This window comes from Lutra lutra, chromosome 18 (genome assembly GCF_902655055.1).
Source record: "Lutra lutra chromosome 18, mLutLut1.2, whole genome shotgun sequence".
In the NCBI taxonomy this organism is placed as follows: domain Eukaryota; kingdom Metazoa; phylum Chordata; class Mammalia; order Carnivora; family Mustelidae; genus Lutra; species Lutra lutra.
Genome location: NC_062295.1, coordinates 30,940,295 through 30,961,973, shown reverse-complemented (window position 1 = coordinate 30,961,973; position 21,679 = coordinate 30,940,295). Strand labels below are relative to the sequence as shown.

At 59.5% G+C, this 21,679-nt stretch overlaps 2 protein-coding genes and 1 long non-coding RNA gene across 6 annotated transcripts in view; 2 read left to right on the top strand and 1 right to left on the bottom strand.

The window, feature by feature from the left end:
- POM121C (POM121 transmembrane nucleoporin C) overlaps positions 1-6,050 on the top strand; it is a 42,154-nt gene extending 36,104 nt beyond the window's left edge. For all 3 annotated transcript variants that reach the window (XM_047713845.1, XM_047713844.1, XM_047713843.1), the window contains 3 exons: positions 318-1,943; positions 3,392-3,514; positions 3,920-6,050. In XM_047713845.1, coding sequence (XP_047569801.1) covers positions 318-1,943; positions 3,392-3,514; positions 3,920-4,017 — 1,847 coding nt within the window. In that variant the 3' untranslated portion in view covers positions 4,018-6,050. The remainder of the gene's footprint in view (positions 1-317; positions 1,944-3,391; positions 3,515-3,919) is intronic.
- NSUN5 (NOP2/Sun RNA methyltransferase 5) lies at positions 6,048-17,891 on the bottom strand. 2 transcript variants are annotated; one of them, XM_047713853.1, is made up of 11 exons: positions 17,732-17,891; positions 17,519-17,641; positions 16,868-17,042; positions 16,665-16,773; positions 7,748-7,886; positions 7,546-7,661; positions 7,067-7,245; positions 6,687-6,897; positions 6,470-6,610; positions 6,311-6,393; positions 6,048-6,280 (listed from the first exon to the last, which is right to left on the bottom strand). In XM_047713853.1, exons 1-11 carry the CDS (start codon positions 17,822-17,824, stop codon positions 6,255-6,257), a joined length of 1,395 nt encoding a protein of 464 aa, XP_047569809.1. In that variant the 5' UTR covers positions 17,825-17,891; the 3' UTR covers positions 6,048-6,254. The 2 variants fall into 2 exon arrangements, with proteins under 2 accessions (XP_047569809.1, XP_047569808.1); XM_047713852.1 differs by having other exon boundaries at positions 6,048-6,393.
- Positions 17,892-17,915: 24 nt separating this feature from the next.
- Positions 17,916-19,313, top strand: LOC125090799 (uncharacterized). The gene is made up of 2 exons (XR_007124483.1): positions 17,916-18,082; positions 19,021-19,313. It is a non-coding gene; the product is annotated as an uncharacterized LOC125090799 (long non-coding RNA).
- Positions 19,314-21,679: the final 2,366 nt, after the last annotated feature.

The window sequence follows — 21,679 nt, the reverse complement described above, 5'->3', positions numbered from 1 at the left end:
ACCGTTCTCGGGTGAGTAAGGGATTTCACTGGACTTGAGTCTGGGTGTTTGGATTTTCCGTAGAGTTCACGCATCGCTTCTCCATTTAAGCCAAATTGTATTTTCCCAGTAGCTTACGCTCTGTGAAGGGTAGAAATAGTGAACAGCACCTTAATTTTAGGGTGTGGGTACTTGAAGGGTTTGTGGTATAGAGGGAGTCACATCTGCGGACTGACTTGGCAGCCCTCGCCCGGACCCCGGCCCCGGGCACAGAAGCCCCGAGTGCTGGCCCGTCACGGTATTCAGGACGCACGTTCTCCGTTCTCTCTTCTTTCCAGAGTCCACGGCAGCGGCAGCCACTGCGGCCCCTTCGCCTCCGAAGACACCCAGCCTTCTGGCCCCTCTTGGCTCTCCACAGTCAGGGCCCCTTCCAGGCACCTCCTCAGAGGCCAAATCTGCAGCCAATTTCTTGGGGCTGACACCTGCTGCGTCCCAGATACCAGCCACCAACACCACCGTGTCCTCTCTGGCTCCTCAGGCTGAGAAGTCCTCCATGTCCCCAGCCCCGGCTGCCCCGTCCCCCACCCCCAAGCCGAGTCTTCTGCTGGGAATGCTGAGTGCCGCGCCTGCTGACCCCCCCGTGTCGACAGCCCCCAGCGTGTCCTCAGCATCCCCCATGTTCAAGCCCATCTTTATGGTCCCGCCAAAAAGCGAGAACGAGGACCCCTTGCTGTCCAGCCCCTCCAAGGTCGCCACCACGGCACCTTCTGGCTCTGCCCTCCCTGCCCCTGCCAGCAGCCCTCAGCCCATGTTCAAGCCTATCTTTGGCAGCATGGGGTCCCCTACGTCTGCGCCCTTGTCCGCTCCCTTCTCCTTCAGTCAGACCGCTGCCCCGGCCACTGCCGGGAATGTTCCTCTCTTCGCCGGCCAGGCCGGTGCCACCTCAGCCGCGGCTCCCACAAGCACAGCCAGCACATCGGCCGACTCCACTTCGAAGCCCGTGTTCAGCTTCGGCGTGAGCAGCGTGACCAGCACCACCACCTCCGCTGCCCCGCCTTTCCTCTTTGGGGCCCCCCCCGCCTCCGGGGCCAGCTTTACCCCAGCCGCGGGCTCCATCTTCCAGTTCGGCAAGCCGCCCACCACGCCCGCGTCCACGGCCGTCACCACGTTCGGCCAGTCCCTGCCTGGAGCCGTGCGGACCGCTGCCACCAGCAGCGGCGGCGGCGCCCCCTGCCTCAGCGGCTTTGGCGGCGGCCTTAGCACGCCCGCCCCCGCCACCGGCAGCCCGCCGGCGCCGACCTTCACCACCGCTGCCGCCGCAGCCCCGGCCTTCCACATTCCCTTCGGCTCGAGCGCCAAGCCCACGCTGCCTTCGTACCCCGGCGCCCACCCCCAGCCCGCGTTCGGGGCCGCCGACGGGCAGCCGCAGGGGGCCGCCAAGCCCGCCCTCGGCCCCGGCTTCGGCAGCTCCTTCACTTTCGGGAACTCCACGGCCGCGACCCCGGCGCCCGGCCCGGCCCAGCCTGCCTTCGGCGGTGCCGCGCCGTCCAGTTTCGGCAGCTTGAAGCCCGCCTCCGCCTTCGGCACCCCCGCCGGCACCCAGCCCGCCTTCGGCAGCGGAGCGCCTGTGTTCTCCTTTGGGGCAGCCACCACCTCCGGCTTTGGGGCCGCGACCCAGACCACCAGCAGCGGGACCGGTAGTTCCGTGTTTGGCGGCGCGACGCCATCGCCCTTCACGTTTGGAGGATCTGCCGGCCCGGCCGGCAGCGGGGGCTTTGGGATCCACGTGGCCACCCCTGGCACCTCCGGAGCGTTCAGCTTTGGCACAGGACAGAGCGGGACCACCAGCAGCACGACCCCTTTCGGAGGAGGCTTGAGTCAGAGCACGTTGGGCGGATCCAGTCAGAGCACACCCTTTGCCTTCAATGTGGGCAGCACCCCTGAGAGCAAACCTGTGTTTGGAGGTAAGATCGGGAATGGCCTTGGTCGGCCGCAGCAGGTGCCGTCCTAAGTGCTGGGATCAGTTTCCTAACTTAGAGAGCTTCCCGGTCTGGCCGGGACGAGGCTGGTGGTCAGTGGCTAAATACAGGTTCAGGGAGCAGGAGGCGTCAGGTAGAAGGCAGGGCGTCCTGAGTGGCTGTGGGGGCGCTTTTCAGGTAGTCAAGGAGGGCAGGCTTTTCTGAGGAGATCTAAGCCAAGTCTATATCTGGGTTGTGCACAAGGGTTGGGAGTGTGGGTGGGTGTGTGTGGGAGAGCGCTTTTTGGGCACAGGGGAGACAGTGCAAAGGTCCAGAGGCAGGAACAAGCTCCGCTCATTCAGGAACACAGGAAAGCAAAGTGTGGCTCAAGGATCTGAAAATGGAAATGATCCAAAATGCTGTGGGGAGGCAGGTGGAGCTGAAGGTCATTCAGGACCAGAGTTAAATTTGGATTTTTAAGTACGAAAGGAGGTCCTTGTAGAATTTAAGGAGAAGAATGAAGGGATTGTATCTGCCCTGCAGAAGGTGACTTACAAGTTCTCGTCCTGATGGTTTCTATTCTCAGATGTGAGAGAGGGTCACAGGGACTGGACTGGGGAGCTGTGTGTACAGGGAGGGCCTCTCGAAGTGGTTGGGAGAGTGGGAAAAAGCACATAATGAGATTCTGGTAGAATTGCCAGGAAGCTCTGAGCACCGGAGAACTGGGTTTATGAATTTGAGGTGAGGCCAGCCCACACTGCTAGGTCATTCCTCAGCAGCGCTCACACGTGAGCACACGGAGGGCAGGGGAGACCCCGCCTGTGTCTGCTTTAGTAGGTTCCCGCAGCGAGAACACAGGGGCACGCTGGGACGGGAGGGCTCCGTGACCTGGGGGCCCTCTGGGAACTTGGAGGGCCCCTGATGGTTGGCAGGGGTGACTGGGACGGGGCAGGGGTGGAGGCAGACAGGGAGATAGCAAGGTCAGGAGTGAGGAGGCCCGCCCTCCTCTGAGGGCTGTCGGGAGGCAGCGGTGGGACTGGACAGTGGGCCTCTGGTGGCAAGGCGAGGAGCCCCACGGGTGGGGGGCGGTGTTTGGTGGGAGGCTTAGGTTTCTGGAGGGAGGGGAAACCGGGAGAGGCGGCAGAACTCAGTGGTGTCAGAGGGAAGTAACCTGGTCAGGCTGGAAAGTGGGGGTCTGCTGAGCGTCCCTCCTGTGCTCTGCCGGTCGCGGGAATGCAGGAAGACTCCGCTCCTTAGGCCAGAAGGCAGCACTGCAGGGCTTTCGCTGGGCTGTAGCGGGTGGGGAGGGCAGCAGTTCCCAGCCCTGGGGTGAGCCCGCAAGGGGGTCCAGGGCCGAGGTGCCCTGTGGGGACAGCGCCCGGGCTTCAGTACCCAGTGCGGATGCCTCTGTGCACCAGCCTAGATGCTAGTTTCCTGCGGTCTCTCTGTTCTAGGCACCTCTACACCCACCTTTGGTCAGAACACCCCTGCCTCCGGGGTGGGCACGTCGGGCAGTGGTCTCTCCTTTGGGGCATCCTCAACACCCAGCCAAGGCTTTGTTGGCGTCGTACCTTTCGGTAAGCGGCAGGTCTCCTCGCCGGTGTGACCTGCTTCTCCGGCGAGGGAGGGGTACTTGATAGGTTCCTGGCTCTGGGGGCCCTTGGGAAAGGTCAGGCCCGAAAGCACAAGAAAGATGTGGCCTGGCTTGAAGGCCAGCACAGCCCAAGAAGGGAGTTGGAGGGAATGTTCCAGACCACCGGAAAGCCGGGTAAAAATGCCTTCCTGCTCGCTTGCAGGTGATCTGGGATTCTGCGTTTTTCCTAGTGCTTCCCCACGCTCCTGTTCCCCCAGCAACTGAACACGGTTTGGGGAGGCGCAGCCTAGTACCCAGCCTTCTGCTGGCCTAGCCTTGCGGAGACGGGGTGCCCGGGGAAGTGCCCCGGGCAGCAGCTGCCTCATGAGACCTTGTTGCATCTTTCCAGGCTCGGCGGCCCCTTCCTTTTCCATTGGTGCAGGATCCAAGACCCCTGGGGCGCGGCAGCGGCTGCAGGCCCGCAGGCAGCACACCCGCAAGAAGTAGCCTTTGTCCCGTTCCGTCCCCCTCCCCGCCCGAACGAACGTGGACCTCAGCCCCTGCTGGGAGGAGCCTCTGACCCTGTAGTGCCGTAGAACAACCTCCGCCGCCCCCACCTTCCCCACCTTCGGCCTCCGCCCGGGGAGGCAGCGGCAGCCCTGGTGGCTGCGCCCGCTCCTCGAGAGGGAAGCCTCGGGCCTCTGAGGGCGGGGACATAGGGCAGCTCCGGGGAGGCTGGAGAGCGGGCGAGGGCATCTGTACATACGTCCCCTCCTCTCCTGACTCTCCTCTGGCGGACGCGCGTCATCAGGCGGCCTCCCTCCCGCTCCCCGGAGGGCCAGCTCAGGGCAGGGGTGTCGCGGGCACAGCACTTGCCCGTGTCGCTGCTGGGCAGCGGGGGACCAGGGTCGGGGAGCCGAGTCAGCCCCGCAGCTTTTCCGTGCTTGGCTTGCCTGTAAACAGTGGTCGTCCCCGGGTCCCACTAGGGGACCGTGCTTCCCCACTTCTCGCTGCTCTGTCCCTCCCCGGTTCCATGTTAGGTGACCCCAACCCCGAGTTTGGCTTTGCCTTGGAGAGCCCGGCGGGCGCCGCTCCCGCTCTTCCGCGTCCTGCCGAGTCCGTGTCCGCGTGTGGTCCCCCGCCCTCTGCCAGTTTGGCCCCTGAAAGCTTGGTGGCTCGAGACTGTTAGCCTGGCAGCTGCAAGGGCAGACCCCTCGCGCCGGGGAAGCGGGGCGAGCGGGCAGGACGGCCCTCCTTGCCCGCCTGCCCGCACCCGCCTCCCCTCCCCCGGGCCGTATGTTTAAAGCCTCGTCCCGTGTTCGTCTGATGCTCGCGTCGGTTACTCTTTGAATCGAGTTTGGAGGAAGAATCGAACCGTGTGAGTGGCGGCATGTTGGTAGTGCCGGACTTCGCTGTGTCGCGTTTCTGGGGCGTCGCTCATCGAGCGTGCAGAGTAGCGCCACTTCACGCTACACGCGCCCACGCCTGGATTTCCCGATGGTGTTTTCGACTTTAAGGGCTGGTAGCCCAAGAGGATGGGGCTGAGGGGAAGCAGAGACCTCTTCCCCCTGCGGTTTCCCTCCCGCCGACCTGACCCCCCCCCCACCCCTGCCGTGGGCTAGACCCACCCCGGGACGTGGTAGAAACCAAAACTATGGAACCACACTTCAAATTCGGGTTCCCTCTCCCCTTCACCTCTGCTTCCTTCGTCCCCAGATTACATCCCCTGGGCCCAAGAGCCTCGCTGCCATGCCCATCCTCTTTGGGAGAAGTATGAATGCGTGTGTCTAAATTAAAGGAAAAAAATATTTAAACATTTTTTTAACAAAATAAAAATTTATTTTTGTATTTAAGCTAAATTGCCTTTTAAATTCCTTCAAGCTTGGTTCACTGAGGTGGTTACGTATAAACGCTATCGACTAGGAGTTAGCTGTAGAGTTAAGTTACGCCTGCGCGAGAGGCTCCAGCGCTGTCCCAGGCGGCTCTCCGGAGGGGCCAGCGCTCCTTCAGGACACACGACATAAAATGTAATTCTTATTTTATAGATAATGTGACGTAGATGTAAGGAGTCCCCCCTCTCCCCGTGACTGAGGTTGAGTGCTGTGGCAGGCGACTGTCCCTCCCACCCCAGGGGAGAGCAGGCCGTGTGTCCCTGTGCGTGCAGCCGAGGGAGAGGCCTGCACCTCGAGTCCCCGGTCGCCGTCCGGCTTGGGGGCTGGGGCACAGGTCTGGACCCCGAGCTTCCAGGTGCCGGATGGAAGGTCGGTCCTCCAAGTCGTAGTGCCCCGAGCTGGTTTACCTCCGTTCCACAGGCAGGACCGCTGGTTTGGGAGCCCCCGGGGGTGTCCCGGCGTAGCCTGAGTGTGTGCGTGTGTGTGTGCGTGTGTACGTGGACGTGCACTGGACAGGGACGGGAGGCTGGGACTTTCCATGACAAATAAAGACTTAATTCCTGTGAGTCTAGTTGGAATTTTTTGTACGAATGTGAGATTTTTCTCCTTGCTTCTGTCCTTAATTAAAAAAAGCCGTGACCTCTCGTGGACCTGTCCTGTTATTTCCGCGCGGACGGCGCGCCCTCCCCGGCGGGACCGCGGCCCGGGGCCCAGGACAAGGAAATCCGCGGTCTCCCGCGCTGGAGAGCCAGGGTTACCGCTTTCCTTCCTAGGGCGCTGACCAGGCAGTAGGAAGGACGGGGCCGTGCCGTCACACATAGCTGCGGGCGGAGCCGCGCGGAGGCCCGGGCTCTAACTGCTCCCCGGAGCAGGCGCGGCTCCGCAGACCTGCGGCGTGCCCGGTGCGGAGGCCTGGCGCCGTCTCCTCTTCCGCCGCCGGGCTGTGCCGGCCGTGAGTTCGGGTGCTGCTACTTCAGCCTCGGGGACCGAGCTAGGAGGAGAGTCCCTGAGTCACTTGCAGCCTGGTCCTCCGGCGCCTTCCATGCAGCCCCCGCCACCCCACTCACCTCGACACTTCAACCCGTTCCAGAACAGCGACAAAGAAGCCACCAGTGAGCGTGGTCTCGGGGGAGGCCCGGAGGCAGTGTTCAGCCCCTGGGAAAGTGCTGAGGCCTCGGTGGGGCCAGGAGGGTAGGACGGGAGCTAGCCTGCGGAGGAGGATGGCAGGGTTGTGGGTAAAAGAGAGCAGCCCCCCTCCCCGGCACCCCGGCAGCCCCCCGCTACCTGAAGGCCCCTGGGTTCTGCTGGAGGGCGTCCCACACCACATCCTCGTTCTCCTCCTGGCACAGGGAGCATGTGGAGTAGACCAGGCGCCGCAGGGAGGGGAAGGTGAGCGCGTGGCGCAGTGCTCGCTGCTGGAAGCCAGCCAGGGCCTGCAGGCGCGCGTTGCTCGGGGTGCCTGCCCCGGGCTCCTCCAGCGATCTGGCTGGCATTCCTAAGGACAGAGTGTCAGCTGCAGATGGCCTCAGTTTGCACGGAGGTCCCTGCTTCACAGGTGAGAACGCTGGCCTGGGTCACCAGATGAGGAGAGTCCGAGCTAAACCGGAGGCCACCGCGAACCCCAGAGCTGCAGGTCCCTCAGACACCCTCTGTCCCCATCTCACCTGAGCCGCTACAAGAAGGGTCCAGTAAGATATACTGGACCTGACGGTAGCGCTGGTCAGAGGGTGAGACCGCCAGGAAGTCCTCCTCCGCCAGCTCGCAGCACGAGACTCCAGCCCGGGCCAGCAGGGTAGCCATGGACGCCAGCCGCCCGGCGTCCCGGTCAAAGGCAAAGATCTTCCTGGGGGACAGGGGACAAGCTGCAGCGAATCACCAGGCGCCCAAGGGCCCACAGATGTGACATGCAAGGACACGTCCACTCAGGACACAGGACCGTGTCTGGTCAGCGGGACCTGAGCGGGGGCTTCCGATCGCACAGCAGCGGCCCCATGGGAAGCTGGGCGTGGGGCCCCCCACCCACGGCTCCAGGTCCACATGGGATTTTTCAGAGGAAGGTCCTCTCAGCCTTCACGCCCTGCTTGGAACACAGAGTTCGCACTTCCCAAGGACGCCATGCCCTCTGGCTGGCCGTGGCACTCACCCCTGGTTCCTGAGCAGAGCGGCCAAGTGACTGGTCTTGTTGCCTGGGGCAGCGCAGGCGTCGAGGACGTGCGAGCCCGGGGGAGGGGCCAGCAGCATGGCCGGGAGGCAGCTGGCCTGGGGGGCAGAGCAAGGCGCTGGCACATGGGGACCCCGCGCCGTCCGACCCACGCACGTGCCCCCTTCCCATCCACCTGCCCCACCTTGTCCTGCAGGATGAGGTGACCCGCCCGGTACAGAGGGTGGTCGTGCAGATCCGTCTGGGCCGGGAACACCAGCAGCTCTGGCAACAAGGGGTCCAGGAGAAAGCACTTCCCTTTGAGGGCCCGCAGCTCCTCGAGGCTGCCAGGGCACAAGAAGCATGGAACGTTCTGAGTCCCCCCGGCCGGCGCCGGGCTGGACCTTCTACGCGTGACCTCACGTGAAGTGCTCATTCACGCGACAGATGCCGCAGACTGCTGCGGAGAAACGGACGGCTGGTGACGGAGGCAGCAGGTAAGGGAGCGCCCACCTGGCCCAGGGTCCCACCTCTGCCACCTTCCAGCGGGGGGCACGGGGCAGGTGCCTTCCGTCCACCCCCTCCTACTTCTGGGAAGCGGTCATGGGGAGAACTGAGTTACTCCACGCGAGATGCGTACAGTACCCGGCACGAGGGAGGCGCTCCAGAAATGCTTTTTTTTTTTTAAAGATTTTATTTGACAGAGATCACAAGTAGGCAGAAAGATGGGCAGAGACAGAGGTGGAAGCAGGCTCTCTGCTGAAAGCCTGATGTGGGGCTCGATCCCAGGACCCCGAGACCATGACCCAAGCCAAAAGCAGTGGCTTAGGCCACTGGGCCATCCAAGCGCCCCAGAAACGCCAGCAGTTAAACACCCACCTCGGGGGGAGGGGGCAGGGGGCGCCGCACGTGAGGGGCGTGGGTGGAAGCCCCGCTCCCCACACCTGAGGGAGCACAGCACACGCCCCTTGCCAAGCGGGTCACAGAGCTATCCGGGGGCAGAGCCGAAGCCAAATCCAAGCTTCCCTACGTTTCCTGCCACACCACCCTGGCCTCCCAGCAGCAGGCCACAGGCAGGAGGGGACAGGGAGGGAGCAGAGGCACTTCCCAGAGCTGTCAAGCCCCCAGGAGGTGGTGGGTGCAAGGGAGCACCCGCCTGGGGACGGAAGCAGGGGGTACGGCCCAGGAGCCCAGAAAGGGCCTTCGGCTGGGAGCCTTCTGCAGCCAAGCACAGCTGAAGTCCAGTAGTGAGGAGACCCGTTTGGGAGGTTCTCCTGCCCGTGAAAATAGAAAATGACACGCAGGGTCCAGGAGGACAGAAAGGTACAGCGGGCAGGACGGGTGCGACAGGGGCTCGGCTGCTGGCCTGGCGGCCATCTGTTCGCTGACGAGGGGATGCTGGAGGCACAAAGCGCAGGGACGTGGGACGCGCCACACCTGCAGACCTACATACCCGGTCCCACATCCACAAAATGAAGGACAAAGATCCTGATGGTCTCCTCTGACAAGAGTCCACATCCACTCATGACAAAAACTCTGCAAAGCAGGTGCCGAGGGCACAAACTCAACGCAGGCCACGTGGGAAAAGCCCGCGGCCACCCTACTCGGCGGTGAACACCTGAAAGCTCTTCCTCTGGGATCGAGAACAGGACAAGGATCCCCCCCGTGTCCCCTTTATTCAACCCAGTCGGCACGGCAGGCAAGATAACGACGAGGCATCCAAACCGCAAAGGAGGGAAGGAGACCCCACGGCGCAGATGGCAGACACGGAAAACGCCAGCCAGAAAACTGTCAGAACTTCTAAGCGGATTTGGTAAAGCAGGACCGAAAACCCACGTACAAAAATCTGTTGTGTCTCTTACACACAGACACCTAACTACTGGGCGGTCGTGGAGATGACGCGGCCACCGCCGGGCACAGGACCTGGGCAATCCAGCTCCTCCCGCACCCCGTCCCTGGGACGTGCGTCCTGCCTGCCTTCCCCACTCCCAGAGCCTGCCCAAGGACAGGGCCTTGAGAGAGTGACAGGGCGCAGAGACCATCTGGAAGGCAGGAGACAGAACCCGTGAAGGCCTCGTACCAACTGGGAAGATTCTGGCAGGTGGGCGTGGAGACGTCTTGCTGCCGCCCCCGACAAGCCTCCCAGCTAAGCGCCCTTGCTCAGGAAGCCTGTCCCCGGCCGCCCGCAGCGGCCCGTCCGGATCACCCACAACCACGGGGGGGGGGGGGGGGGGGGCAGCCGCGAGACCCGAGCACACGGTCTGCAGGGGTCCCTAAGCGGCTAGCGATCTCTGTGTGGTGCGGGGTGACCCCTATGTCAGATGCTTGGGGACCCCTGCGTGAGTATGGGGGGACCCTGAAAGCGTAGGCCGCTTTAATGGACTTACTGGAGAAACTACACGGTGGCCCCTGCCGCAGAGCAGAGCGGGGGGGGGGGGGGGGGGCTGTGCTGGCAGACGGCCCAACTGCTACAGCACCCCGCGGCGGCGGCGGGGGCAACCCCGGCCAGCAGGGCGGCCCCCCAGCTCGGGAAACTCTCGCAAAGAGAGGGTCTCCTCCCTCAGTTTGTGGACGGGGCTGCCAAGTTCCAGCTAAAAGCTGGGGGCGCCCCCAGGGCAGCCGGGTGGCGACGGGCCGCAGGGCAAAGGGGCGACGGCTTCTCCCCGCTGCCCGGAAGGCGACAGAATGAGCCTCAGCCCCACACACCCTGCCCTGGGGCCGAGTGGCGCACTTGTACGAGTTCAGGGACTGATGTCCTCGGATACTGGATTATTCCGGCCCGCAGGGGGCCTTGGCCCAATGAGGGGGGCCTTCCTGGGCCGTGGGACCCCAGGAACCTATACAGAAGTACAACAAATTCTTAGGGAGCTGGGAGTGAGACGGGCCATGTGCCCCCGGCTCTCTGGAGGCCGACGGGGCCACGTCCCAGCGGAAGGAGCCAGCTCCAGGCGGCCCCAGCACGGGGCACGGGCTGCTCACAGGCATGTGAGCCCACCTGGGCAACACGGCGTTCGGGGTGCCGCGGCCGAGCTCAAAAGGCCACCCCCACCCGACCGGGAAGGGTCTGGAGAAAGTAACCTGGAGACACGAGGACTTGACCTCACTGCTGTGGCCCCGCAGCGGTCAGCCTGTAGAAAGCCTTAAAACCTGAGCGACGATGCCCGTCAAGAAAGTCCCTCGACACTGCCAACTGGGCACCCTCCGCCTGCCCGAGGACACGGGGGTCTCCCTCCCCAGGACCAGGGAACACCCCGGGTCCGGCCGCCTACCAGCTCGACCGCGTACGCGTGAATCCCACCTGAAGTCTGATCAGACGCGCGGGCAAACGAGACTGCCACCCCCGAGGAGGACCAGACAATACTCCAGGCACAGGGACAGAGGAGAAACCCTCCAAGAGCGACACTGAGTGGGCACCGCACGCCCCACCCCGGCGCTTCCCACAGCCCGCTAGAGCCCACAGATGCACGTCCCGGCTCCTGGGGCTGACAGCAGAGCACCCAGAACCGAACAAGGCAGCGGCCCCCCGAGCACGCTGTGCCCAACGCTGCCACCGTCTCAAGACACCGAGGCCACGGTCCGGGGAGGGTGCCGTGCCATGCCGCTCTCAGCACGTGCCTCCACGGTGTCCCCCTGGCCACTGCGCACAAGACCGGTTGCCTTTACATGGGAGGGGCAGCAGGGGACCTTCCGAGCGCTGCCCCCAGGCTACCCACACGGCCCAGCATAGGTCAAGGGAAGGCAGCTGGAGCGCTGTCGCTGTCACCCTTCCCACACCAGGAGGATGGGCCATCGCACTCACACCCTAGTGCTCACGTGGAAGACGTGCGTGTCGCAGGCCGTCCCGCAGGCTTTGCTGCGCGTGGGTGAGAGGCTGGGCAGTGACCCCCAGAAAATTCAAGGCCCAGACACTGCCCTGAGGGTGTGGGCGTCATTTCACCGGCTAAGACACACCCCGTTCCGGACGCCGTGACGGACGGGTGAGGCGCACATTCATCCAGCCCCTAAGAACGATGAGCAGGTGTGCGAGCCTGGAGAGGGCTCTGGAGGACTCCGTGTCCCCACCTGGCGCAGCGCCTCTGTCCCTGAGTCCAGCGGGGGTCACGGAGCTGCCTGAGAAGGCAAAACACCAGGGAAACGGACGAAAGCTCCGGCGGCTCGAGTCGGACAGCCGCTGGGGCTGCGCGCTGTGGCAGCGACGGCAGAAGGGGAGCGCACCCCTAGGGCTCTGCTTCCCAGCTCTGGAAGGAGAAAGACACCAGGTTTCCCCGCCAGAAAGCAACAGCTTCCAGTCGTGTGCGCCACGCTCCCCAGGGGACAGCCCCTGCGGGAGCAGCACCGTGGCGGCCACGGCCGCAGCCAGAACGTTCTGGCCAGTGATCGCTCCCCAGCCCCAGCCCCCAGTCCCCCATGCGCACCGCGGGTGGCTCTAAGGGGTACCCACTGTGGTGCAGACAGTGGAAAAGCGGAGGGGTAGATCGTGAATGAGCCCTTGCCGGATCAGGATATATGAAAAGACGGGGAGGGGTTCACCGGGTTCCACGTTGGGGCTCCCACGGCAGCACAACCCCACCCAGCGGGCAGGAAGCTGACGACAGTCTGGCTCCCGGGCCAGCCCCAACGACCTCCGGGCAGCGGCGACTCGTGGGCCCGCCGCTGCGCCCCGACGGGAGGGCACCTACCAAGGAAGCCAGAATGCCCTGGAGATATAGGGACCGGTTAACTCAGTACCGGGGCCCAGGCGTTCTCAGTCCCGCCCAAGGCAGCTGGCAAGGCCACCAGACCCGCCCCTCCCTCCCCAGCGAGCACTCAGCCATCCTCGGTGCAGGTGGTGACCGCCTGGGTAAGTGTACTAGACCGCGACTGGGGGTCACGCCGCAACAGTCCCGATGTGCAAGTGCACAGAAGGACACGACTCCGAATGCAGGACCCGTCACCCTCTGACCCGCAAGCGGCCGGCCCAGCAGACAGGAGACAGGATCCGAGAGCGGATGCAGTTACTCGGGTCCAAGCTCCTTGGCTAGTGGGACCAAGCGCTGTCCCAGGCTCTAACACACCCAAACGAATCGGGGCCTGCCGCTCTGCGGGCCAGACTGGGGACCCCCGCCGGGGCAACTCCGTGCAGGGAAGAGCCGCCACCCTCTCCCCGCCGGCCGCGCGCTGCTGAGAACACCAGGCTCCCCTGCGCTGGGAAATGCGCGCTGGGATGGGACCTCCCGCCCCTGGGCCGGGGAGCGGCCGCATCTCCTGCGGGATCCAGCCGCCCCTGCAGAAACCGCTCCACCTGGAGCGGCGCGCGCTCCGGAAGCGGGAGAAGGTGGGGGTCCCGGTCTGGCATGTTCTGCTCCCCTCTCCTCACACCCGGCAGTGCTGCCTCCCCCCCCACCCCCCCACCCCCCCGCCAACGTGGAAGGAAAGCTGCCGGCCTCCTCTCCTCCAGGCCGGAGAGCAGTGGCCGTCTGTCTCCCGAGGATACCACCGTCACTTGGCACCTGTTCCCTGCACGGGACGGCGAACACGAAGCACCCACGGGAGCCCCTGCTACATTCCCCCAGCACGTGGCGAGGGGCCCGCCCTTCCGAACCCCGAACGGTCTTCGATAAGGAGAGCCGTCCTCCCCAGCAGGACGCACTTGGGCGTGACTACGGCTTCACAAGGCGGCACCTGTGTTTATACCTGACGAGTCCGGTGACGAGTCACGCACCATTTATTAAATCACACAAGCACTCGAGTCAATGGCCTGACCAATGGCGCCTCCAGCCTGGGGGATATTAATAAATCAACGGTTTGGATCTAGGGGTGCTGTGGGGTGTTACCACTGATTTAGGGAATTTCTGGGGGTGGGGGGAGGTTTTTTTTTTTTTAGGAATTTATTTATCTGGGGCGCCTGGGTGGCTCAGTGGGTTAAAGCCTCTGCCTTCGGCTCAGGCCATGATCTCAGGGTCCTGGGATCGAGCCCCGCATCGGGCTCTCTGCTCAGCGGGGAGCCTGCTCCCTCCTCTCTCTCTGCCTGCCTCTCTGCCTACTTGTGATCTCTGTCAAATAAATAAATCTTTAAAAAAAAAAAAAGAATGAATTTATCTGAGAGAGAGCACATGAGCTGGGGGGAGGGCAGAGGCGGAGGGAGAAGCAGGCTCCCCACTGAGCCAGAAGCCTGATGCGGGGCTCGACCCCGGGATCCTGAACTACCCGAGCTGAAGGCAGACCCTTAATGAGCCACCCAGGCGCCCCTGGGAAATTGTGGTCTTAATCTGCTTTCTCCTGCAGGTGTCCCAGCAAGAACTGGGCCCCCCACCACAATGTGGCCATCCACCTCCGTGCTAGTGAAACCCCTGCTGACCACTCAGGACACATGGCAGAAAACAGGGTCATCTGGGATTTTAGAGCTGGTCACAAGGGTTAGAGTGTTGGGGAGGTCACTGAGAGCACGGGCCCGCCGGCTGACCCGCCAAGCTGGACCCCGGCAAACGGAGGCGGCTCCTCACCCCTTTCCCTGTCTTTGGAATGTGCATCCCACTTGCCTTCCCCACCACAGACAAAGCCTCGAGACAGTGACGTGGTGTTGAGATCACAGGGACCGCGTACAGGCATAACTCACTTTACCGCATTTTGCTCTACTGACAACGCTGCGCAGATAGTGAGGTTTTGTTGCGTTTTTGTTTTGTTTTACAAACCGAAGGCCCCATTTTCCCAGCACTATCTGCTCCCTTCTTGTCTCTGGGTCACATTTTGATAATCCTCACAATATTCCAAACTTTTTCATGAATACAGTGTTTGTTATGGTGACCTCTGATCAGTGATGATGACTCACCAAAAGTTCAGGTGATGTTTAGCATTTTTTAGTAATAAAATACATAAGTTGTCTTTTCAGACATAACGCTCCTGTACACTTCGTAGACTACACTATAAAATAAACCTATCTTTCATGGCCACTGGGAAGCCAAGAAATTCATCCGACTTGCTTCATTGCAGCATTCTGGAACCGAACCCACAGTACCCCCCAACATGGGCCTCCACGTGGCTGAACCCAGTTAAGTCCTCTCTAGAACTATTTTTAAGATTCTGGGGGGGGGCGGGGTGCAGGGATCTACTCCTCTTCTGGCTTCCCAAGGCAGGCCTTGTATGAAGCTCCCTTACTACTAAGCCTGCCACATGTCCATCTGGACCAGCCCGCCTCTTTCTTCGTTCCTTCTCTGGCCCTGCCCCGTGCGTATGGGGCCTGGTTTCAGATTATACCTGGAAGGCTCCCAGGGAGTTTGCAAGCCAATGTTATCAGAAAAAAGAAATTAAGAAAACAATCTCATTTATACTCGTATCCCCAAAAAACTAGAAATAAATTCAACCAAGGAGATCAAAGACCTGTACTCTGAAAACTAAGATACCGAGGAAAGAAACTGAAAATGACACGAACGAGAAGCTGTTCCACATTCATGGAGTGGAAGAATGTCATTAGAAGGTCCACACTACCCAAAGCAGTTTACAGAGCCAGCGCAACCTCTTACCAAATTCCAATGGCCATTTTACAGGTACAGAACAATCCTAAGATTTGTATGGAACGGAACAGCCAGGCCGTCTTAAGAAAGCACAAAGCTACAGATCTCACACTGATTTCAAACGACATTACAAAGCTGCAGACATCAACACACACGCAGATCAATGCAACAGAACAGAGGGCCCAACAAGCCCATTCTTGTCCGGCCGATTAGTTTGTGACGAAGGAGCCACGAATATACAACAGGGAACAAACAGTCTCTTCAATAATGGGGTCAGGAAAATGGAGGCCACGAGCAAAAGGACACTGGACAAAGACGGATGGCCAACAGGTACATGAAAAAGGTGACCCATCACGAGTCATGAGGGAAACGAGCATCGAAACCACGACGAGATGTCACCTCCCACCTGTCAGAACGGCTATTACCCAAAAGACAAGAAACAGCTGTCGGTGAGGATATGGGAATCGGAAGCCCCCTGCACCGCTGGGGGTGACGAGGACTGGCACGGCTACTGTGGAAAACAGCACAGAGGCTCAGTACAAGTTCAGAGCTGGAGCCTACCGTGTGATCCAGCAATCCCATTTCTAGGTATTAATCCAAGGAAAAGGAAAACACTAATTCGGAAAGATACCCAGCCCCTGTTTGCTACAGATGTATAATCACCAAGACCTGGAAAACCCTAAATGTCAACCGTTAGATGAATAAAGAAAACATGTAACTACGTACACGTGTGTGTGTGTGTGTGTACACACGTGTACACGCACACGGGAATATTTTTCAGCCACAAAATATAAAATCCTGCCGTCTGCGACCATATGGATGGGCCCTGAGGATCTTACACTAAGTGAAATAAATCAAACAAAGACAAACACTGTATGTTCTGACTCATATGTGGAATCTCTTTAAAAAAACAAAAAACCAACTCATAAATACAGAGAACGGATTTGTGACCGCAGGGAGGGGGAGTTGCAAAGTTTGTCAAAAGCACAAACTTCCAGCTATAAGATACGTTAAGTCCCAGGGCTCTAATGTACGGCACAGTGGGTGACGCTAAGAGCTACTGTACTGCGTACCTGAAAGATGCTAAGAGATCTTAAAAGTTCTCATCACAAGAGGGGGGACCTGGGTGGCTCAGTCAGTGACATGTCTTCTGACTCTTGATGTGGGCTCAGGTCATCTCAGAGGCTTGAGACGGAGCCAGGCCCTGCTTCAGCACACTAGGTACGAAGCCCACTTGAGAGTCTCGCTCTCCCTCTCCCTCCTACTCTTTTTTCTCATCACAAGAGAAAAAAACTTTCTGTATTATACGTGGTGATGAATGTTAACTAGGTAGTAATTATTTTGCAGTATAAGTCAACAATGTGTGTTTAATAAGCACATGGTTTCGGAAGGATTTCTCTTAAGTCGTGAATTCTGAATAAACAGGATTTTAAGTTAAGGGCTGGAGAAAGCCAGGCCTTGGAAGGAGAGAAATTGCTGGAAAAGTAGGAGAAAACCAGAGAGCCGTCACCACCACCCCTCCTCTCTCTTCCCGGAGAAAACCAGAGAGCCGTCACCACCACCCCTCCTCTCTCTTCCCCTGGATCCCCGTTTCCCAGAGCCCCCAGCAGCCAGGCAGGGTTCTCAGCTCACCTCGAAGCCCGACCCTGGTAGGAGAAACCTTGTCTCTTGAAATAATCAACTGCATCATCAGGGCTGGTCTTGAGGGTGTTCACACGCACGAACCGAGGCACCTGCGAGGCTGGGAAGCGATCGGCGGTGAACGGGCAGGACCGAGGCCCTCTCCCCTGGGGGCCTGGGAGCTGCCCTCCTGCCCGCAACGCCGTCCAGCTCACCCGTGCCAGGCCTGGCTCCCACTTGCAACAGGTCCTCGTTGCGGCTCACCCGGCGCTGAACCTTGAGCCGCGCCAACTCCGCTTTCAGCCTGGCCTGGTGCCGCTCCAGCAGAGGTCTCCAGCGGCCCCCGCCCCCCCTAAAGCCCTTCCCCAGCAGCAGCTCGTACACGAGCACCTGGGGATGGGGAAAGAACGAGGGACAGCCCTAAGTGTGCGCGTCTCGGAACGTCACAGCGCTGAGCGAGCACTTGCCGAGGCAGCACCGGGTCCGAGCGAGGTGTTCTGCCCAACACCGCAGGACAGGTGAGCGGCGACCGGGGAGCCCAGCCCGGTGTCTAGCTTCCCGGTCCCGAACCCGGTCCCGAACCCTCTCCCCAGGGCTGCTCACCGGCCCAGCTCCGCTGGGCCTCCTTCGACTCTCCTCCTCGTCACCGCCACCCTTGTGTTTTAGCCAGAGTCCCCGCCGCGGCTACTTAGCATCTCCCGTCTTTACCCTTCACGCTGGGCTCGGAGGTACAGCTCGCTCACCCCGCCTCAGCGACCCGGCGGCTAGCGATGCTCGCGCGCGTCTGACAGAGGCCACCGTGCGGCGCTGACGCGGGGTCCGGGGGTGCTCGCAGCCCAGCCCCGCCCCCGCCCCAGCCCCGCTACCTTGGCCAGGTGCGGCCGCAGCTTCTTCTCGGCGCGGAGGAGGCCGGCGCCGGCGATCACGGCGTCCAGCACGGCGGAGTAGCGCTGCGTCTCGCACACCAGCGCGTACAGCTGCTTGACGTTCTGCGCGCGGCCGAGAGGACACCGGCTGAGGCAGGGGCCCCCTTCTCGCCCTCCGCCGGGCCCGAACCCCCGAACCCCGAGCCCCGCTACCTGGAAGCTGCTGGCGTACACCAGCCCCTTGATGGAGCCCCGTCGGCCCTCCACGGCTGCCAGCACCGTCGCCGCCGTCGCGTACAGCGCCATGCTGCGCTCCCACGCGCCTTTGCGGCTGTGTCGCGAGGCACCCTCGCCTTGGCACCGCCCCGCCCGCCCGCACTTCCGGGTCAAAGGGCGCGGAGTTCCGACCCGGAAACCCCCGTGCCCTTCTAGGACTCCCGAGCCCCGCGTGAGGTGAAGCGCTGGGAGAGCGACTTCCCCCTCCTCTTCGCACCGCTTCTCTTTTGTTTCCGATCTTCGTCAGTCCAACAGGCGATGGGGCTTCCCTGCTGTGTTGTTATAGAGGTTGATACCGTGTTTATGGATCCTTTGTGTTATGTTGGTGTCTCTTGGTCACTCCCTCCATTTCTGTGTCCTTTGTATATTAACAATATATACCTCGTCTTAGGTATATTTTTTACAGTTTACTGTTGTTTTTTTAAACACTTTTTAAGCTTTTTTTAAGATTTTATTTATTTGGTGGAGAGAGATCACAAGTAGGCAGAGAGGCAGGCGGGGGCGGGGGGGGGGGGGAGAGCAGGCTCCCCGCTGAGCAGAGAGCCGGATGCGGGGCTCGATCCCAGGACCCTGAGATCGTGACCTAAGCGGAAGGCAGAGGCTTTAACCCACTGAGCCACCCAGACACTCCTACTGTTGTTTTTTAATGTTTATAGTTTGGGGCCGGTTTTCATATTTTTAAAAAATGTGGTTTCTGCCTTTGATGTCATATTTGGAACCGCTTCTTCACACCTTTACAATATAGCAATCACTATGGCTTCATTTTTTCCCCCACACTTAAATCTTTAACCATTTAGAATTCAGTTTGGCACATGATGTGAGGAAGAGCACTTTGTTTCCAAATGGTGGGCTTTTTGTGCATTGTAATAATTCCTTTATAGTAGTTTCCCCAGCTGATCTCTGGGAGTACAGGGATTTTGTAGGATTTGCTTGTCCCCAGCACCCATGGGATTACTGGTACACATTAATTTGATTGAATCAATCCAATACATGAGTATCTCAAGCATTCAAGTGGACAGGCCTCCATAGACCAGAATACACCTGCCTGTGCATTCTCTGTATCACCAACAGCACGTCAGCATTTTGCAAGGGGGTTAACTCTAGTCTACATCCAAATTATTGAGTTGTTTAAACGTTTCACCCAGTCCTGTAGCTTTAGGTGGGTTAATAGTGATCTTTGAGTGGAAACCGCACTCCCAACTGAATAACATCTGTTTTCTTCATAGCATCTGTTCCAGCTGCAGTCATGATTTATTCTCTAGCTGGCTCCACAAGGGCAAATCCTTTTTGACCCTCATCTATCTGTACCTCCCAAACCAGTGTTCTCCTCGCAGTAAGGACCTAGCATCTGCTGCGTGACGGAAGGAGGGAATGAGCGGTGCACAAACCGGCGTGGACAGCCGGACAGCCAGCTGTGCCACGTAATCCACCCTAAAACAATCCCAATCCCAATCCCCACTCCTTTGGGTGAATGGTTAACAAGTGCATCGATATTAATAAAGTCCATAGAGGATTCAGATTTTCTTGGCTTTTACCTAATGACTATTTTCTGTTCTTCAGTCCCATCTTAAGACCCCACGTTAAATTCAGGTGTCATATCTCCTTGGCTGTGACGATTTCTCAGACTTTCCTGGTTTTTGATGACCTTGATTGTTTTGAGGAATCCTGGTCAGTGTTTTGTAGAATGTCTCTTCCATGGGATTTGTCTGATTTTTTTCTCGTGACCAGATTGGCTTAATGAGTTTTTGGAAGACTACAGGTAATGTACCATCCTCATCAGATCACATCTAGGGCATATAGTATGAGCATGACCTTGACTGTTGATGCTAACCTTGATCACCTGGCTAAGGTTCTTCATCTTTCTCCACTGTAAACTAGTCTTTATCCCTCTGTTCCCTCTGGGAAGGAGTCACTATGCACAGCCCGCCCTTTAAGGAGTAGGAAGTTACACTCTCCCTTTCTGAGGGCAAAGTAGCTACATAAATATTTGGAATTCTGCAGAATTCTCTCTTCTCCCAGCTTTATTTAATTATGGACTCATGGATATTTACTTCATAATTTGAGTTGTAATTCAGTACAGGAATCCCCTGCTTGCTTGCTTTTTAAGATTCTATTTATTTGACAGACAGAGATCACAGGTAGGCAGAGAGGCAGGCAGAGAGAGGAAGGGAAGCAGGCTCCCCGCTGAGCAGAGAGCCCGATGCGGGGTTCCATCCCAGGACCCTGAGATCACGACCTGAGCTGAAGGCAGAGGCTTAACCCACTGAGCCACCCAGGCGCCCCTCCCCTGCTCTTTTTAAAGTATGTTCCACACCCAGCATGGAGCCCCGTGTGGGGCTGATTTCACCACCCTGAGATCAAGACCTGAGCTGAGATCAAGAGTTTGATGCTCAACTGACTGAGCCACACAGGCGCCCCATCCCCCACTTTTTGAAAGTTTGCATTAACAGCACTTCATTTTACGAAAGACCTACAGTAGTACCTGTTTTCTCTAACAAAGAAAGCCTAAGAGAATTTTCACTTTATTGAAAAAGGGGAAAAGTAAAAATAGTACGGTCTTGCCACAAGCCCCCACAGAGGCAGCACGCACCCCACGCCGGGAGAGGGGCTGCCCAGCCCTCTGCCCTCCACCTCTCAGCATCGGCCTCCATAGCTCTCAACTGTGCTTTACCTTGATCGACCATGTGCATCCACTCGCAAGACGTAGCGGAAGGTAAGAGCAGCTTAAAAGCAGTTAATTTGGGGTGCCTGGGAATATTAAATATTTCCATATAAAGCAATGGCAGTCGCTGCTTACTCTTCCACGTCAGCGAAAGACAAAGTATGAAGTAAATTGCACAGAAACTCTACCTACTGACAGTGGGGAAACACGTACCATTTTATTCTGTCGCTCAACTTTTTCCCATTTTGGCCACTGGGAGTGCTTTCGGTTGGCTCCCGGGTCCCTTTGAAAGGCCTCTCAGTGTAGGGTTTTCCACACCCTTGTTTGTGAGCGCTTCCCGGCACTGCCAGCAGCTCAGCTTAGCATGTTTCCTGCCCCAGTCCTAGAACCAGCCATTTCTCCAAGGAGCCCTGGTTCCTCTCCATTGGTGAATGGCTATTAGAAGCCACGATGTGGACGCCAGGTGACCTGTGCCTTTTAACGTCTAAGACGTGACCACTAGGAAAACCACCTACATACGTGGCTCGTGTGTATGTCTGTAGGACAACCGTTTTAGCCTCCTCTACCCTAAAAATGCCTTCTCTTAATCCCCCTTCTCTCAAACTACTGACTCCGTTTTCTCCCCTTCCCCATCCAGCGGCTTAAAACAAAAACCAGCAGTGACCGCCTTCCCTTCTTCCTCACGTGCTGCCCATCTCCCTGCAGTCCGTCTCCCACACTAGTCCACAGACACGGCTTCCTCCAAAGCCACCAAGAATCTCCAAATACTCCTCAGGTCTCGCCTGCTCAGGCTGGGGCGTCGCGGCACCGCGGGCACAGCTCCTCTGCTGCGGCGCTCCGGCTCCCGTCCCCTCCGCCACCGGCACACCCTTCCGGTTCGCGTCTACGTTACGTTGGCAAACCTGCTCTAAGCTGCTCCGGCTCTGCTGTCTCCGGCCTCCTTCCCGCCGGCTAGTTTTCTCCCCGAGCGGCCCTCGCGCTCCCACGCTGTCATTACTACAGAACAGGTCATGTGCTCTAGAGCCGCACCCACGGCCCTCCCGGCCCGCTCCGGCGGCAGCATCCCTCCCTGGACTGGACGCCCCAAAGCTCTTCTCCTCTGCTCCATTTCCACTTCTTTCAGCTGACATGCCGGTCCTCATAACGAAGGGGCTGCTCTCTCGTCTGCCTTCTCCGGATTGAATGCATCTCCTGGCTCCAAGCACAAACACGGACCTCCGGGC